Source organism: Hyposmocoma kahamanoa, unplaced genomic scaffold (assembly GCF_003589595.1).
Source record: "Hyposmocoma kahamanoa isolate Upper Pololo Valley unplaced genomic scaffold, ASM358959v1 169, whole genome shotgun sequence".
NCBI classification, from domain to species: domain Eukaryota; kingdom Metazoa; phylum Arthropoda; class Insecta; order Lepidoptera; family Cosmopterigidae; genus Hyposmocoma; species Hyposmocoma kahamanoa.
Window position 1 is genome coordinate 378184 of NW_020653611.1, and position 18981 is coordinate 397164.

The 18981-nt window shown below is 39.7% G+C and overlaps 2 protein-coding genes across 2 annotated transcripts in view; one reads left to right on the top strand and one right to left on the bottom strand.

Annotated features, from left to right (window-relative positions):
* The window catches only part of LOC113225641, a 17155-nt gene extending 15861 nt beyond the window's left edge, over positions 1-1294 (bottom strand). Inside the window, exons 1-4 of the mRNA XM_026458008.1 lie at positions 1154-1294; positions 708-982; positions 450-629; positions 13-16 (exon numbers count right to left, since the gene is read on the bottom strand). Coding sequence (XP_026313793.1) covers positions 13-16; positions 450-629; positions 708-982; positions 1154-1236 — 542 coding nt within the window. The 5' untranslated portion in view covers positions 1237-1294. The remainder of the gene's footprint in view (positions 1-12; positions 17-449; positions 630-707; positions 983-1153) is intronic.
* A 4896-nt stretch (positions 1295-6190) lies between these two features.
* On the top strand, positions 6191-18582 carry LOC113225636 (adenylate cyclase type 9). The gene is made up of 8 exons (XM_026458003.1): positions 6191-6321; positions 7990-8344; positions 8466-9484; positions 9569-9823; positions 9914-10273; positions 11210-11598; positions 12238-12483; positions 12718-18582. Exons 2-8 carry the CDS (start codon positions 8061-8063, stop codon positions 14512-14514), a joined length of 4350 nt encoding a protein of 1449 aa, XP_026313788.1. The 5' UTR covers positions 6191-6321; positions 7990-8060; the 3' UTR covers positions 14515-18582.
* The last annotated feature ends 399 nt before the right edge of the window (positions 18583-18981 follow it).

Consider the following 18981-nt stretch of genomic DNA (forward strand, 5'->3'; position numbering starts at 1 on the left):
ATCAACCTATACTGAACTGTAATATGAGTTCATGGCAAGGCCCCAGTTTGATGTAAGTTTTGACAATAACTTGTTAATTAGCATTTTTCCACAAGCATACACAAATGTTGATTTCTGTGACTGGTGTTATACAGGATGCCCACGGCTATGCAACACGGAGGGACAGTACTTTAAATATTGTAGATAAAATATTTTGCTTAATGAAGACATTGTCTTATTTCTAAAAGTAGAATAAAAAAATAAAACTTTACAAATCCTAGAATGCAGAATTGACATACTTCAAACATAATTTTTTTTACATATTTTGTGTAGGGCACCTTGTATATTGTATTGTACGCAACATAATTATGTTATATAATACATCCTACTGTATCAGTATCTTCTGTTTGATAGTTGGCATTTCAAGATGGTTATAAAATAATAATATAAAAAAATTTGGTACACCTAACAAATTATAATGAGATTAACTGTCCTTGTCATGAGACTGAACATGTGATAAAAGAAACATAGAAACTTACACATGTTGAAATTTTCAAAGGTGATGTCACACAGGCCACAACGATTGGGCTCAATCATCCAAAGTACATCTCTGGGTATAGTCTTCAATGCATCCCTGACAAGTCCACATCCTGCAATAAACAGTAAATTGTACGTAGTAATGTTATGTGATACAAATATTAATATTTCTCTTACATAAAAATACTCACTCATCAAAAACCTTATAGCCTTCTCTTCAAATGGGACACCACGGTTGTTTCTACCATATGTCATTGGGCCTGGACGAAATGGTGATCCACGCGGGCCGTATGATCCAGGAGAGCGGCCATATGGGCCAGGAGGGCCATATGGACCAGGAGGCCTAAAAAAACCTAGTCGAGGCATCGGAAGGTCCATTAGTGCCGGCGGCGGGCCACGTTGAAAGACGGCACCGCCACGATAGCCTCCCCTGTAGTTTCCATACGCGTTATTGTATTGCGCTTTCCTAAAATTATTAATTTGGTCAACAATTAAAATAAAACCTGAGGTTTCCCTTTAAATAGACGTACAGTATATAGACGTGAAGTTGAAGATCGCCATAGGCGAAATTACGCTTTCGTTAATAACATCCCATAATTTGATATGACAAAAAGGAAAATAAAACTCGAGATTGTACCTGGGTCGGGGCCTGGCGAAGTCCATTGGATTTGATTGGTAATTAAAATCAAAATCATCTTGATGGAATGTTTCAGTATTCATAGTTAATTAATTAAATGTACAGATTTTCCTTCTAAATAGAAAAAAAAATAGTTTTCATCGGTCAAACAATTCCAAAAAATGAAATAAATTCAATCACGTTTATCTATATAACAATTATTATTTCCATAAATGGCAGCCACCAATGTTGCCAGGTGAAACCTCACCAAAAAACAAAAGATTGAGGAAAAAAAACAGTACATATCTAGATGCTGAACTTACTTTCAAAGAAAATAAATCACATAAAATCGGTTTTCTATATAAATTGATTGGTCATTTTCATTTTTACATTACTGTCCAAAGAAAAAAGGGGCGTAATGATTTTAATGTCATCTATAAAGTTGGTACAGTAAGCCTATCTACTGTTGGGTAATTTTCCGAAAAATTTAAAAAATACAATTTCGAGGGCTCATATTATATTCTACGTTTAGAAATATTCTTATAAAGAAATTTTATTTAGCGTGAATTATAAAATAAACTTGTATAGCTAAAAGCCACATAAAGAACTTCAAAAAAAATAATTCATAATATAATAATATTATAGGATAATTCTAGAACTCTACTCAATGCTCAAGTCAGGATTGCACTGGAAACACAAGCACTGGAAATACTACCCTAATGGCAGGGACTTGAGTATGATTTCGAGTGCTTTAAACCATACTCAAATCCTGACTTGAGCAGACTTGAGTATGATTTGAAGCATTGGAAAAACGACCCTAATGGCATAGACTTGAGTATGATTTGCAGTGCTTTAAATCATACTCAAGTCCTGACTTGAGCATAGAGTAGAGTTCTGGAATACGACTCTTAAAACTATTTCACAACAGTGAAAAAAACTAGAGATGAAACGGAATTCCGTTAACTATCCGGTATTTGGCCTATTTATACTATCCGGTCGGATACAGGATAGTAGAGTAATATCCGGCCGGATACCGGATAGTAGAACAATATCCGGCCGTATACCGGATGCTTAAAACTTATAAAAATTCATAATCACCACGCCAAATTAATTGATTTATTGAGTAAAATGTGATATAATAGTAATAGGATAAACAGCAACTACAGGATTATTGACAATGTGTTTATTAAATTTTATTACCTATAATTGAACGAATTGTGAAGTTAGGTAACGTTATCTGTAAATTTGATACTCAAATTTCAATAAAGTCAAATTATGGTGAATGATGACCAGTGTTTCTGTATTAAGTGATAAAAGTTGGTTCTATTTATTTTGATAAACTAGGCCAGCTTCAGAGGACAGTTTTTCACTGTAAACTCTTGCAAACTTTGTTGAATTGAAATGCTATTTGTCAAGTTTACGTACTAGTTGCCAGAAAACCAAATGAAAGGATTGTGATCACGATCGATTTGAACTGTCTTCAAATACAATGTGTACCTATAATAATGAAACGTGTTAGTAGATTAAATATTTTTAGGAAAAACTATATCAAGGCTTAGAATTCGATCACAAACAAATTAATGAAATGAAATTAAGACAAAATAATAACGGGCGTATCAAGTGCTAGACTTATACATAGCCAAAAAATTATATGATGCTTTTTTTCTTATCCACCATGAGATGCATTCAGCATAACAAACACATCCCACTTATATTAAAATATTGCCGAATTTGCGATTTTTTTCCACTGTTTACAACTTTCTGTTGCGTATTTGTTTCTATTATCGAATATTATAAATTGTTTTTACAAAATCCAAATGACCACAACAAATTAAATGATCAATGTGAAAGTGCAATCATTTATATGTATATGATATCTGGCTATCACAAATACATAACTAGACAAGGGAAAAGCTGCTTGTTTTTTTAAACGTTAAAAAGTGATTTTTTTAAAAAGCGTGCTTTTGAAATTTTTTTCGCTTACGTTTTTTAGTTTGAAGCTTACAAAATTGTTGAGTGGGTGAGTGAGTAGGTGTGTGAGTGGGTGAGTGAGTGGGTTAGTGTGTCAGTGAATGGGTGAGTGAGTGGGAGAGTGAGTGGGAGAGTGGGTGAGTGCGTGGTTGAGTGCATGGCAGTGGGTGAGGGGGTAAACTCACCCCCTCGCCCAGCCCCTAACCCGCCCCTTTTTTTTTTAATCCGGGGGAATCTGCTTACAGATACCCCGACCCCGCGGGGGCAGAGCCGGGGTTATGTGGGACTGGGCTGAACCCAGAAGGGGAGCAGCCCGACCGCACTAAACCCCCGGAGTGTTCCTCCTCTCCGCTGTAGGTGGGGGTACGGGTACGCTGTTGCACTCGTCCGCGCCCCCACCAGCGGCTGGCCGCGCCCTGCGCAGCCCCTCCTCGAGAAGGGAGACACATCGGTCCCCCGACTTCGAATGTGAGGCTCGCCGAACACCAGACGAGCCTTTCATCCCGGGCCCCTTTATGCTGGGCAGCGAACTCCCCCGAGTCCGCTACCCAGAGGCCATGGGGGGCCAGGACAGCATCCACTCAACTGTGAAGTTCAGTGGCTGCTCCCCCAGCCAACACCTAACGCGCTTCCGCGCGGACTCTCCGAAGAGAGTCCCTTGGAGCGCCCACCACGGTCCAACCGGCCACGTTCGGCCGCGGAGGATAGGACGAGCGGCAACGACACACCGACACGTCTCTTCCTCCGCGGCCCCGCCGCCACTGCATCATTGAAAGCGGTGCAGCACCGCTAGGGTCGCGGAGGACAGGACGAGCGGCAACGACCCATCGACACGTCTCTCCCCCCGCGACCCTCCTCCTCGCGCATCCGCGCGGTCCCGCTGACCATACGAGACCCGCGCGGAACGCCCTCCTCCTCGAGCCAGCCTACCACCGTCGGCCGGCCCCGTGGGTTCCTCTTAGCTTCACCGTTGGATGAAATCGACCACGGCTACTAGAGCCCCCCCGCCACGACAAGGCGGGAACCCCTTCGGGGGGGACAGACTTCTGGAGGTCTATACCCGGCAGTGGGTGAATTGAGGCTGTGGATGAAATGAGATGAGAGGAAACATAGATGGTGGGACTTAAAACATAAGCACGTCGTGCTTATGTGCTTATTTTAAAAAGTAAACTTTTTTATTAAGAAAAATATTTAGTTACAACTACGTAAATAGGTATTTACATGGTCCTATCTTATTGCGATGACACGCTATTATTCACCTTCGTCTGCGACGAAGTTCTTTTTTAATATTTTGGGTAGAATCTCCAAAAAATTATATAAACTGAGCTTTAGTCTCCAAATTCTCCATGTTCGCATGCGAGAGCTCAAATGGAACATCCCACGAATGTGTGAACGGTAGTTCGCGTCAGCCACTCGACCCGAATGTTTCACAAACTAATAAGAGAGTCGATTGTTTCGACGAGTGGCGATGCGAATAGTGAGCACGATAGTGTAAATGCGGTTTAGGTCAAAACCCACCATTTGTTTGTCTAGCCAATTACATAAAAATTACCAGGGTTTGCCGGAACCAGTTTGTGTTGTATAATGATCATCACCAATCATCATCACAGTAGGTACTTAAAATGAATGTCGATCAAAATTCGTATACTAATGGAATGAAGCGAAAGGTCTGTCTAATTTTCGGAATTGCGGTATTTTGTTTTTAGTTGAGTTTTTTTCCAAAAACTTTCTTTAACTTAATTTTCCTAGTCCTACATAATAATTCCAGTGAAATTATATTCTTATTGATGTAATTTGCATTTAATATATTTGTAAATTTTTTAACGTGTACATTATTGTTTTATTATTGATCCACTGTCTCCTAAACTCTTCACCGCCACCTTGGAAGAGGTCTTCAAACAATTGGCTGGTAGCTGTAAGGAAAAGGGAATTATGGTCGGAGATAAAAAACTAACCAATCTCCATTCCACTGATGACATTGTGTTGGTGCAGAGTGTAGTGAAATGGTCAGCCAACTTAACAATGCAAGCCTCTGATTCAGACTGGGGATGAATATGTCAAAGACCAAGATTATCACTAACAGCATGCAACACAGAGCGAGTGTGGGAGGTATGAGGGTGGGGTATGTTCAGGAGTACATTTTTATCTTGGCCAAATAGTCTCTCACAAACTGGCAAGACATGTAAAAGAGGTTGACCAACATGGAAAATGCCAGGAAAAACTTTTGGTCAATGAAAGGCCTGATGAAGAGAAAATTACTACTACCTCTCAAAAGAAATCTCATGGACATGCGCATTCTCTCTGTCCTTACAGTGCTCAAACTTGGTCTTCGATGAATTGTCAGAAGTTCGTCGAAGTGTCAGGGAGGCATGGTGCACAGTATCTTGGTAGCAAGTCAGACCGCGTGCGAAACAGCATACTGCGCTCCAAAACCAAATCGTAAACATTGGTCACCACAAAGCCGCATGCTTACATTGGAACTGGGTCAGACACGGAGTGGACACCACCAAGCGCAAGACGAAGGCGTGGGAAACCCAGAACATGATGGCATAATGAATTGTATGCTTATGTGAGACCTTGGCCTGTACCGGCGTTAAATCGTGAAGAGTGATAAAAGGGAAGGGAGGTCTTTGTCCTGCAGTGCGACAATAATAACTGAAAATTGAAAAAAAAAATTAAAAGAAAATTATTGTTTTATTATATTATGTATTTTAGAAAAAAAACCAAACATTTTATATTTTGAAAAAGATGTTTTTTGTTTTAACATTGCGCATTGCTCTTCAAAGTAAGTAACTATCTAAAGCACTTGTGTTATGGAAATCGCAAACTACGGGTCGTATTCCAGAACTCTACGAATTATTATGTTTCCTCAAAGAGATTTGAGGGGTTAAGACATTGTTTGTGGGTTAAGTATTTTTTCCATCCTCTAAGGTTAAGACCACTTAAAATGGCTACACAAGTTTTGTACTTCAGCTGTCAACTGATGACATGTTTGCTGTCTGTCAGAAAAACTTTACTGTGTCAGTCACAGTCATAATTCGGTCTTTTTAATCAAGCTAGAAAAGAGTTTTAGTAGGAGGATGTTTGTTTGCCGTTTATGTGTAGCTTGAATGCCTTGATTAGTATTCCTTGGGTTATATTAATATATTGTTGGTGCTACAGACTGCTTCATGTACATTTTGCTTGTAATTTACTGGTGTGACCAATCTTCGCGAAAGGTAATTCTCAGCTGAAGATCATTTTATGCCAAATATTACACGATAAATCTTGTAAGTAATAGTGTCTGTGACTGTATATAATTACGTATAGTATTATATCATAGACTTCGTTCTGTTTATCCGGTCAACTATAAATACGAAGTAAGTACTGAGCCTTGTTAAGACAATATCGAAAGCCAGGGTCTTCGCACGGCCAATATGCTAAGTATTATTGAGATAAGTAAGTAGGTTCATTCATGTTTCGACTAATACCATGCTTGACGACAGTATTTACTAACATCTGTTGTTAATAACCATCTATGATATGTCTATTTTTTGACATTGGTCTATGAAATAATCTATAAATTAATATGATACAATTTTGGTTGCTTTTAGAATTGTTGTATACTGTCTCCCAAAAGACATAACTTCATAGAAATGAGAGCATATTGTTATTAGGAGCTTCATTTAGAAACATCTGCAACTGGCTATGAATGTATACAAACCAAGTACGTAACTATAACTTGGATTTCAATAAACCACTTCTTGCATTAAGAGGGAACAGAGGAAAAATTCCTAATCTTCGATTTGATTTTAGAGGGGTATATCCACTTTAAAGTTAAAAATAAAAAATTGTATGAGTAACTACACGATATATTCAAGCATAGACATTAATCAGAAACATAAAACAATAAAGTTTCCTCGATAGATAAAAATCACGAAATGACCTCTAATTTTCACATTTTTTAGATTTATCCTCGAAATGCTACAGGTTATTAGGACAAAATTTGAACACCAATCTAGTTTATTTCAAAAGAGTAACTTAAAACATTAGACACCTTTGTTAAATCTGCCACAACCATTGCTACATATGAATTTATAAGTTTTATATACCATTATTGACCAATCAATTAGATTTAGATACCATAAATGTTTATTTAAACTTTTTAACAACTGATTTTATAAGTATTTCAGTAAATATTTCATCATTTAGCCATACAATGCCCACTGCTGGGCATTTACTTACAAGATTTATCTTGTAATATTTGGCATAAAATGATCTTCAGTAAATAGTTAAAAAAACATAATTACACTCCCTCTGTGGCTAAATGGTTACCATGCCGGACTGCCATGCAGAGGTCCCAGGTTCGATTCCCGGGCCGGATGAAACCATTTAAACCATTTATTTACCACACACAGTAATACGTACAAAACATAATAATATAACAATAATGTGGGAACAACAACAGTGCGTGGAAGGAACAGGCTCAGTATAATCCTTGTGGCTGTATGCCTCGCGATACTGATTTTCAGCCTGACCTTGTTGACACATTGTTTTTCAACATAATCCAATTCAACTATACCATCGCCACGATAAACATTGAATACTAATAATATTTGTATAGCTTACATTTATTTCTCTCGTGAGTTTGGGTTGTAATTTGTGGTTGTTTATGTGTGTGTCCATGACATCCGCGACACAGGGTTTCCCTAGTGCCACTATGTTGAGTGTGTGCATTAAAAAAAAAACACTTCTGGCCCAACCTTCAGCAATTATCACAGATTTTCTTTTATTATGTAAGTTCTAATTGAGCATTCCTCACAACAGCTAATGTTGTAGTGTTTCTCATTAAATTCAAGTAGATTATTCATTTAATTGTACACTGAACACATTGAATGCTCACACAGGTTCCAAATATGGAAGACAATGCCACAGTAATTTGAAGATGGGTAACACGCATATATGTAATAAATGAACAATGAGCTCCCCAAGTGGATGTGTCAATTGCAATGATGAGTCGGAGATTGACACCAAACATGAAGCTGAGTGCTCAGAGGGTGAGGATGCTCAGATCCGGATTGCGCCGCATGTGCAGGCATACTTGGCACACAACAATCCCACCACTACTTGCTGCGGATTAAGTATACCTATAGCTTTTGAAAGGGCAGCTCCTGGCACTTGGTGGAATCCTCGTTTTGATTCTGAAGTACTCGAAGGCCAATATCGTAATAGTTCCTTTAGGCAGATAAGACTAAGATTCAGGTGAGCATTAATCGCTTTTGCATCTATTACGTAATTGTTTATGTTAAGCGGATGGCCAAGTCATTCAAAACAAACATGGTAATCAATCAAACATGTTTGACATTAATATTTTTTCTTTCAGATTTGCACTTTTATACATATTGATATTTTCTATAACATGGTTTATCTACTTTGTGGTTCTTGGCCTTGGCTTCAATAATATGGTAGTGAAATGGCCATATTTATGCTCAATATTTGGGGGAGTACTTTTGATAACCTGCATTATGTTATTTATTACCTTTACTAATGTGTACAAAGTGTACACACTCAAATTGTCACTGGTGATGGCACTCGCGTTGTGTGCACTCAGTCTCTCCCTGGTGACTCTGACCACTGTCACCCACCCTCAAGACGGTGCAGTACAGGCAGCAGACATCAGCCAATCTGGACACTTTACTATGTGCATTGAAATTCTGCTCATTATTTACACATTGACTCCACTGCCGCTTTATGCCTGTGTTGTCATTGGATTACTGTATTCCATAATCTTTGAAATTCTCAACATAGTGTTACACATGAAAGAGGGTGAATTGCACTACCCTGGATTATTTGTGAGGATATTACTGCAACTTTGTGTACATATTATTGGAGTGCATATATACCTAATGACATTCGTAAGGATGCGCGGCACTTTTATGAAAGTGGGACAGAGCTTGTTAGTTAGGAGGCAACTGGAGATGGAAAAACAACTGAAGGAGAAAATGATACATTCAGTGATGCCGCCCAAACTTGCCAGTTGGCTAATGGATGAGCAAGTGCAGGAGTCTGACACTAATCTTCGAACGCATGATCCTCTAAATCCGAGGAATTCAAATCCGGGAACATCAGACATAAAGTCTTTATTTAGACCATTCAACATGAGCTGCATGGATAACGTCAGTATACTATTCGCTGACATTGTCGGTTTTACAAGAATGTCCAGTAATAAAGGTGCTGAAGAATTAGTGAATATTTTGAATGATCTTTTCGAGAAATTCGATGAACTCTGTAAAGCGCACGGATGCGAGAAAATTTCAACTTTAGGAGATTGTTATTATTGTGTGTCGGGTTGCCCGGAGCCGCGGCCGGACCACGCCACTTGCTGTGTCGAAATGGGATTGGGTATGTACTTATAATTGAACGCCAATAGTAGTGCAAAAGTTACGTAAACAAGTCAGTGTTATGATCTGCGTAATTGCGTTGTAGGTATGATCGAAGCGATACAGGAATTTGATAGAGAACGCGGGGAAGGAATCAACATGAGAGTGGGCGTGCACACTGGCACGGTGCTCTGCGGTATCGTGGGCACGAGACGGTTCAAATTTGACGTCTGGAGTAACGATGTCTCCTTCGCTAACAAAATGGAGTCGACAGGAAAGCCGGGCCGCGTCCATATATCTGAAGAAACTAGTCGGTTTCTGGGAGGGTCTTACGTTTTGGAAGAAGGCGAGGAAGTGTTTGGTATGTTTGTTTGATATTTATTGATAGTGATTTTATATTTTACCTTTTGTCCAAAATTGTATGTTTACCTTGAAATCGTTATTTACTCAGGTCATAAAACCTTCTTCATAGAGGGCCGTCAGCTGCACTCTCCCTACGACCACGATCAGTGTCTCACTCCTTCAAATCCCGTTAATTTACGTCTCATAATATCCCCCGCAGCCTCTCCGCAGTCTATCCTATCGTTCAACCATTCTCCGCAACCTCCGTCGCGAGGTAGCCACCGAAACAATACGCTAGCTCCTCACAAACCTGATTCCAGCAATTATCTATCGCCTACTCCATTCCATTTCCGTACCAAAGCTAGTTCGTTGCCCAGTATTCTGGATTCAGACGCTGAGCTGGAGGATAAGAGAGAGAAGGCATTCCCTGAGAGAGCCGACAGCTCGTCTAAAAGTCCCACTTCTGTCGGTAAGTATCTCTTGTGGTAGAGGTAATTGAGGTTGTTGAGATACGGATTATGAGATTACGAGAACGCGTGCTCCAGATTAGCGGCTGCAATAACTCATTATGTTTAACTTGGGCCGGTGTTGTGTAGTCTTGAAATGTCATCACACTTATATCCGTTTTATTTGTTTGCTTAATCATGTACTGATATTACGAATTGAACTCTGGAAGAGTATTAGTTATCAGTGGCATAAGGCACAAGTCGCAGATAAGATATAAAATGACTTCTCATTAGTTGAAGGTGATTCTCTTTGTCACATCACGAAGTTACAAAATGAACGAGTTCAAAATACTCGTTCAGTTTAAAAAATTAATGATCACTTTGTTTATGGAAAAAACCATCCTCGCATCGGATATTTTGGGACGACACTGACACCGTATCATCTTATGTAGTGTAGAATAAAAATATGCAAATCTTACTCAAACCATGACTGTTCGCTTTCGTGGCGCCTATTTATCGTGATTGTATATCTAACATTTTCCAAACAAACTAAACGATGCCCTCAATCAAAATATGTATCGTTATTTTGTTCGTTACTTTTTAGGCAATAATTATATTTTTTGCAATGCCAATGGTATTTAGTACCTAGGTACATTACAATGTAAACTCTAAGCATTAAATGTACTATCCAAACATCACCCGTGCACTAAGTGTTTGCTTGATAAATGGTGTGGTAATATATTGCGTACAGTTGCGCCGCAATCGTCTCGGTCGGCCCGCTTCTCAGATAAACTCGTTTGTAATAAGTTTCTAGCCGTGATCATCTCCTATTTATACGCCTTTATTGGCGGATGTTGTACATGTTTTATTGTTAATCGCTGGACTGTCGGCCAGAGAATTGCCCGGGCGCTAGACTGTATTTACAAGCGAGCATAAAGAATTAACGCTTCGCTTTTCAGGGAGCTACGGGAAATACACGAACAAGTTGAAAAATTGGAAAGTACCCAAATTTTTACGGAAGCACTCGGATACACCATTGCACGAGATAAAAAAGCAAGAGTTTGGTGATAAAACTATACACTTTTTAGAAACTGGAGCCGGTATCGGCTTACAGTCGAACAACGGGTACCATCAAGTGCCTATAGTGATAGAATCTCAAGACAATAAAGTCGCGAGGCCCGTGCACAGCAGCAGTAAACTCAACATACCGCAGAGTCACGAGATGGCATGTTTCGAGCGCGAGATTATTGATATTCGATCGTACTTGAGCCAGTCGCGGAGCAACATGTCACCGTTCGCGAGAAGCAGCAGCTACCGATCACAGTACGGTAGACCTAATCACATCGAGGTTAGTCGAATATACTTTTTACCTTTGTACGCCACATTCTACTACAGCTCGTTGTTGAACGCATGTTGAACGTGTTGTACTGACTTGTGACTTACCAGTCCCAAAACAGTTCGCAAGCGGAGACTGGAGTGAGCCCCGCCTTTTACTTGTGTAGATTCTTTTTTCGAACGCCCTTAAAGACGAAAACAAGTTGCGGATGCCTGTACGCAAAAAGAACTCCTAAGTGCCCCCGCCCACTGAGTCACTAGTCGCGGCCAGTAAGCATGACCACTGGCGGAGCTGAAAATCATCCATTTTGCCGAATTAGATGTTGGCATTATCAGCGTTAGACACGGAAATAGCATACACGAATGTAACTTGATTTTTAACGTTAGATTTCTTTCGATTGACAGGACACGATTTTTATATTTTAGAAAATAATACGAGTGAAAAGTCACATTCTCGCTAAAGCTAAATTTTTGTAACCAACCAAAGCCAGTAAGCATTAAAGTCCCTAGATCTGGCGACTAAGTCGCTGGAACGGCTCCGATGGCGGGCGGGTGCGCGGAGGCGAGCACCGCTGTAGCGGCTTGTGGCTTGTGGGAGAATGTCGCCGTGGCTCGAGTTCGTTTAGTGGCCCAACGGAGCGAATCGCCGCAGGTGCCGCCGCCGGTCCGCGCGCGCAGCTCGACGCTGAGCGCCCACCAGGGCGGGGCGGCGGGGGCGGCGGGGGTCGCGGGGGCCGCGGGGGAGGGCGACGCGCCGCGGCCGAAGGAGCGGCGCCTGCACCTGCCGCTGGCGCCGCCCGCGCGCGCCGACGACAGCGTCAGCCTGTGCCCCTCCGTCAACAGCCGCAAGGACTCCGGCATCCGGAGCACGAGTCGGCGCTCCAGCATTCAGCACCAGGTAACTTCGCTAACGCTTCCGGTTTCTGAAAGACAGGGCGGCGGTGAGGCAACCCTACATCTATGTTTGTCTCCGTTACTGTTTCTACATATTTCTCGTTCACGGTGAAGGAAAACGTGGTGATCAAACTCATTCGTAACGCATCGCCGGGCCACCGCGAAAGGAGGGTGGGACGTGTAAAGTATATTTTAATAATAAGTCGACGATGACCTCGTTCTGCTCGACGACGTGCAGATATTCGCGCTGAACAACACGCTGGCCGCGTCGCAGCACGACATGATGCAGCAGCGCGTGTCGGGCTACTACACGTCCAGCCAGTCGTCGCTGAACGAGACGTCGCGCAGCCGCCTGCCGCCTCCGTTGGACGCGAAGCAAGTGGAGTCGCTGCAGAAACTGCGCAAGCAGTCCGACCTCCACCTCATCCGATGCGTCCAAGACAACGCCAGGTCGGGCGTCAATTACTTCGTCCAACCGCCTCTCACCAGGTTCACCTTGTGCTTCAAGACTCCGGAAATGGAAAAGTTCTACAGAGACAAAGCTCACCGAAGCGACGACTGCGAGGATTTCCCTCCTACTCTGACCACGTCCAGGTTTAACACGGCATTAGATATCCTGGTCTCGGCTATTATATTCCTGTCAGTCGCCGCGTCGACGTTCGCGCTCTACGACCAGTGGCGCCGGTCTATAGGATGGTTTCTGTTTTTCATCCTGATCGAGGCGATGGCGACCTCGCTGTGCGTATACAGGCATTACCTGAAATGGAAAACGAAAAACGGCACTTTGGTAGTGACCAGAACTATCAGGCGGTCAGTCAAAATATTCAAATATTTATCAAATTGGTATCCGTGGCATCTGTCGGGTAGCTTGTTGATTAGTTTGCCAATATTGGCGGTCTTAATAAACTTCTCTTGCCAAAACACGACCCTGACGATATTGCAAGGTCAGCAACCTTTCTATGTCTACCTTTTCTGTACTAGTGTCGTGCATTTTTGTAATTTCACGCAAATGAATTGGCTCGTCAAAAATGTCCTAGTGTCCGCATATTCAGGCTTGTTTCTGTTCCTTGCCGTGCTCGGCTGCCATGAAATGCACTCCCGGCCGGGCGACAGTGTTCATAAAACCTTATCGCCTCTGACTGTTGCTAACAATGAGACAGATTTTTTCAACGGAACGGTGAATGATTTGAATGACGGCAAGGTCGAATTCCAACACGAAATACATCTGAAAGAACTTTATTTAGACACTGTTCTTCTTCTCATGTTGGTGTGGTTTCTCAATAGAGAGTTTGAGATAAGTTACCGATTGAGCTTTTACAGCAATTTCGAAGCGAATCGGGATAAGCAGAAGGTCCAGAACACACGGAACCAGGCCGATTGGCTGCTCCACAACATTATTCCTCGGCACGTGGCGGACCAACTGAAAAACACGGCAAAATATTCAGAGAATCACAAGGACGCCGGTATAATATTCGCTAGTATAGTAAACTTTAACGAAATGTACGATGAATCTTATTTGAAAGGGAAGGAGTATCTCAGAGTGCTCAATGAGCTAATTGCCGATTTTGACGAGTTGCTTGAAAGGTCCGAGTTCCAACATGTGGAGAAAATAAAGACGATCGGCAGCACGTTCATGGCAGCCAGTGGTCTGAACCCTGACCTGAGGCGCGCCTCGAGGGACCCTCACGAGCATCTATTTCAGCTCATGGACTTCGCTTTAGAAATGCAGAAAGTAGTGGACAACTTCAACCAAGACCTGCTCGAGTTTGATTTTATTCTTCGTATCGGGTTTAACTTCGGCGACGTAACTGCAGGCGTAATAGGGACAACCAAGTTGTACTATGACATCTGGGGCGACGCAGTCAATATAGCTTCAAGAATGGATTCCACCGGTGTGCCTAAACGGATCCAAGTGGGAGAGGCCTGCATACCGGTGCTATCCTCGAGGTATGAATTCGAGCAGCGCGGTAGCGTTTACGTCAAAGGTAAAGACGACATGAATGTGTATCTCGTTATAGGTAAAAGGAATGCCTAGATAGAAATAATATTTACAGCGAAAAGTAGAATCTGTGATTTAATTGTATATTTTTGTGTATGGTAATAATTGTAAGAGAATAAGTAATTTGTACACTTGTAGTAATTTAAGAAAAGATGCTTTTTTACCATATTTATTTAGGCGTACTTTGTAGGGCTTGAATAAATACTCTGAGTGCTTTTGAATAAGTCTCGTAATTTATTGTTAGTTGAGCTTTTGTGTCTGTATTCGTATAGGCATCGTACGTGTTTGTATAGAGGTGAGATTTACTCGAATATGCGTCCAGAAATCTCCTTGCCTACATTGTGAACATGTGACCAGTGATCTAGTCTGCAATTTGTCGTAAGGTGGCCCATGTGTACTAAGCGGAGTTATTAAACAAATTGGAGGGGGCTTAAGTTATTTTGGCGTATTTTGAATCAATTATTGTACACCAAGCTACTAATTGAGTTTACTCGTATAGCTGTAAACAAGGAATTTAATGAGTTGTTAAAATGCTATGACCACGTGAGGCTACCTTAATATTTATTAAAATAAATTTTAATTATACACTACATTTATATTTATTACACTTTTGTATATAAATTAGCTATTTGACCTTGGTGGTAAGATTATGTTCTAAAGGAGTAAACAATACTAAATTATTATAGTAGTGAGGAGATAGATGCGTTTTAGTTGTTAAGGTAAATTATTTGAATGTTAATAAAAACAATGGCCCTAACCTTATGGCTCAAATACGGCCTGATCGTTTGTGTCGACCAATATCCCGTAAAAACTATCTTTACACTCGGTTACCTTTGTCCCACTTACTCTAGAAATCAGAGGTAAGTTCAGAATCAACGTGATCTAAGCGATGAAATTTACCACATTTATAGAGAAAATATTTTTAACTAGTGATTTAAAAAAAATTTCATGCGAATACCAATTTCATAAAACATCACGTTTTATATAACCAAATTGGTTAGTTTGGCTGATCAGAATATTTTTATTTTAAAATGGCAGTACCTTTGACATTTCGAAGAACTCGGTCCATGGTTTATTTTCGGAATATTTTAGTTTAATGGATAACTTATGTAAACCACGCATTAACTAAAATTATGTACCCTAAAATTTATATTTAAGACATTGTTACGCACAAAGTCTCCCTATTTGTTTTGGTTTCCTTTTTACGCTTTTTTGGGATGTCAGGGCAATTAAGCACTTTTTGAGGCATATATTATTAGTTATGGTTAATTGTGCATGTTTGCTACAAACGCTCTGTGATACATTGTACACAATATGTTCTGTCGTTTAACACATTATTATCGTAATTTCTTATGATCAATCTAAGCAATTTTGATACTTTATAACATTTCAACCGATATAATGAGCGATGTGTTACTGATTGAAATATCATTATGATTGATTACAACTTTATTTGTTCCGTACGGATACTAGTTTTAGACCCGTATTAATAAACAGATCACTCTGAACTCGACATGCATCTAAGTTCTCCTGTAGTAACACATTATAATCATCGGCACCTTTGAACTGACTGGAGACTTATCTTGTCTTAGTTTAAGTCTGAGTGACGTTTATTAACAAACGGAAACTTTGACAACTCTCAAATGTTCAATGTGTAATAATCGAGGCACTCAAATGTTATTTATTAATAAATACAGATCGAGATGACGCTTGAGACGGATTTATTAGTACGGGCTTTAACGTTTTCTTCAAACTTTTTAGATTTACTAACACTTTTACAAATATATATATATATATATGTATTATTTATATACCGTAGCGTAAAACGGTAACTTTATACAAGTTACTGATCCCAAATGAAGGTTGGATTCTACTTGAAGCAAATCGTACCATTGCTTAGTGTGTTTATTGCACCACTGAAATTTATGAATGCGGCTTGGTGCTCTGGTGCAAGTCGGGTTCAACCTTTAATAACCTAGTAGGTAATCTTCCATCTTATGATAAAAGCCTTATATTAATATACATTCCACTTGTATTTTAACTATTTGCCTTCAAAACGTATGTATTTGGACTGTTGACATATTCGCTGGCTGTCTGACAGGACCCTAGGACCAAAACTGGAAACTATGTAGATATAATTAGCTCTCTTTGAAATTTACCTCTTTGTAAAGCATAGATTCTATCTTATTTATTAAATTAAATATATTATAAATATACATACCGTATTTAAAAATTAAACAATTATATTAGAGAACATATTTGTGATGATTATACGAAATTCACGTAGTTTTAATAGAATTGTAAAGTCGTTCATACATAACTCTCTTATGAATGACAACTTAATTGTTGACCCCTTTACGTACGTATCTTGTTCATTCGTTGTAGACTTTACAAATCGTGATTAAAAGAGACGGACAAATTTAACGAAAGTTGATGTGGACAGATTATTTCACAGCTTTTGCACGAAGTTTGTTTTATGCTAATAACTTTCAAACATTCCTCGAGTTTTGTGTAGGTAATCGTTTTGAAATTGATTGAGTGCCATCTATTGAGTCTGGGGAGAACTAACAGTAAGAAAATAGCGCGTACCATGACATAAAATTCATTGTAAACATTTTAAACGATGCCGCTGCCGCTGTCGATGTATTCAGGTTTCTGTGACCTGTTTGGTGCACATTAACTTTGGTTGAATTTGCCGAAGCTGAATATTTCGAAATTGACTTCCTATGCCTTCGATGTAGATTAGGCATTTATGTAAAGTGGACATTTACTTATTGAAAAAAATTGAGGCGAGTTGAGTTTCAGTGCCGTCAAATTTCACTGCAGAACTGTTTTTACGGAATAAATATAATCAGGCTGCAAACTTGTAGGTACAGCCGTCGATAAAGAGGGTTATCGGTTTCTAAACATAGCGTTCGTGTAGTGTCTCCAAAAATATGTAGTAGTAGCGCATGTACGTGAAGTATCCGATTGGCGATGCTATCTAAGTGTGTAACATTCAAGGCCAGTGTTCCTAACCTGCTAACGATAAAGATTTTAAATATTTACTTATCTCGAATTGTTCGCTGTTTTTATACTAATTTTCTTAACAGCGACGAGAGAATGTTACATTCCCTGTGCCTAATGCTTGCCACAAAACCTCTGTAGACACCTTGGCTGCGCTGAATAATAATAATATTAATCGTTTATTAGGAAAATTAACGAAATGTATGGTATGTACTCATACTTGTAAGGGCGTCACACACGGTCAATCATTAAAGTCTGGAATATAATATATTGAATTAAAAACTGTACTGAAAATATAAACCATTTTTTGTTGAGCCATAATTGGTTAATAATAACATGCGCCTTGCAAATATATTTTAAAAGATTTAAAATGTATTTGCAAGGCGCATCAACAATGCTCGTGGTCGACCGTGTGTAGGCGCTCTATATCGGATCATTGGAAAGACTGTAATGCTTGGTGAGTCTGAATTCTACATATAGGCTGATGTCAGAGTCTGTCGCCCTTGAGGCCCGTTTGCAGGATCTAGCTTCACGGCGAATAAACTTGGGTACGCCTGTTTTGTAGGCATAAACGATACCTTTTCGAATCGTTATCCCTGCACTTCAACCGTTAAAGTCCATCCAGCTGATCAACGGTCAACGTGAGTCATAAGCTATTCAGTGCTAGGGTTACATTCGCCAGTGTTGACCGCAAGCGCGACTCTGAAATCCGGTATATTTATATTAATAGCCAGACTTGACATTGTATAAAAAATTAGTGAAGTTGAGGTCATAATGTTGATCGATTATGTTGTGCAAATAATTATATTTCATTTTAATCTGTAATCTTGTGTAGTTTATATCTAAAATAAATATCAATCTTGACTTAATTAATTGACCTGTGATCTCAGATATTCTTATTCCAATTAAAAAATATAAAGGAATAGCAATGTAGGTAATGTGAATTCAGATTCCAAATGCACTGCAATGTAAAGAAAGCAATTTTCCACATTTGCAAAACGAAAATTGAGTGAATGATTATTTATTGTAAAATGAAGTGTTCGTGTTTTTGCGAATACGAGATGTATTTATCGGTCTAATTGTAAAAAAATATGTATTTTGTGAATAATGATGCAAGTGTTCGTCATATTGAATAATGGCCAATATTGTCTTCAGTTGTCGCGAACATTACAATAGTTTTGTATATTCTGATAATGTATGTAACGTATGTACTGCGATTTTGTTTGAGATATACAATATATTTGATTCAATCAAGCCCAAAGTTAGTTTTCATTGCTCCCATTTTCCGCATCTTCTGCTTTAAAGCCCATCTCTACCTTTGAGCTGGCAAATGGTGACTCGTGCACAGTTACACACATTCTTGCATATGCAGTATACAGTGGGACACGTAGCTTGTGTAAGTTTGCTCGCGATAAACCTCGATCGTGTAGCCCGGCTGAATTAGGTATCATGTAAATAGAAAAAAGTTACTTTAGTATAATATATTTATATTTAGAA

Bases quoted from the DNA above. Each gene is read 5' to 3' on its own strand.
- LOC113225636 (XM_026458003.1), top strand. From the start codon at position 8,061: ATGAGCTCCCCAAGTGGATGTGTCAATTGCAATGATGAGTCGGAGATT. The intron at 8,345-8,465 runs GTGAGCATTAAT...TTTTTCTTTCAG, and splicing joins CAGATAAGACTAAGATTCAG to ATTTGCACTTTTATACATAT. The intron at 11,599-12,237 runs GTTAGTCGAATA...GAATCGCCGCAG, and splicing joins GTAGACCTAATCACATCGAG to GTGCCGCCGCCGGTCCGCGC.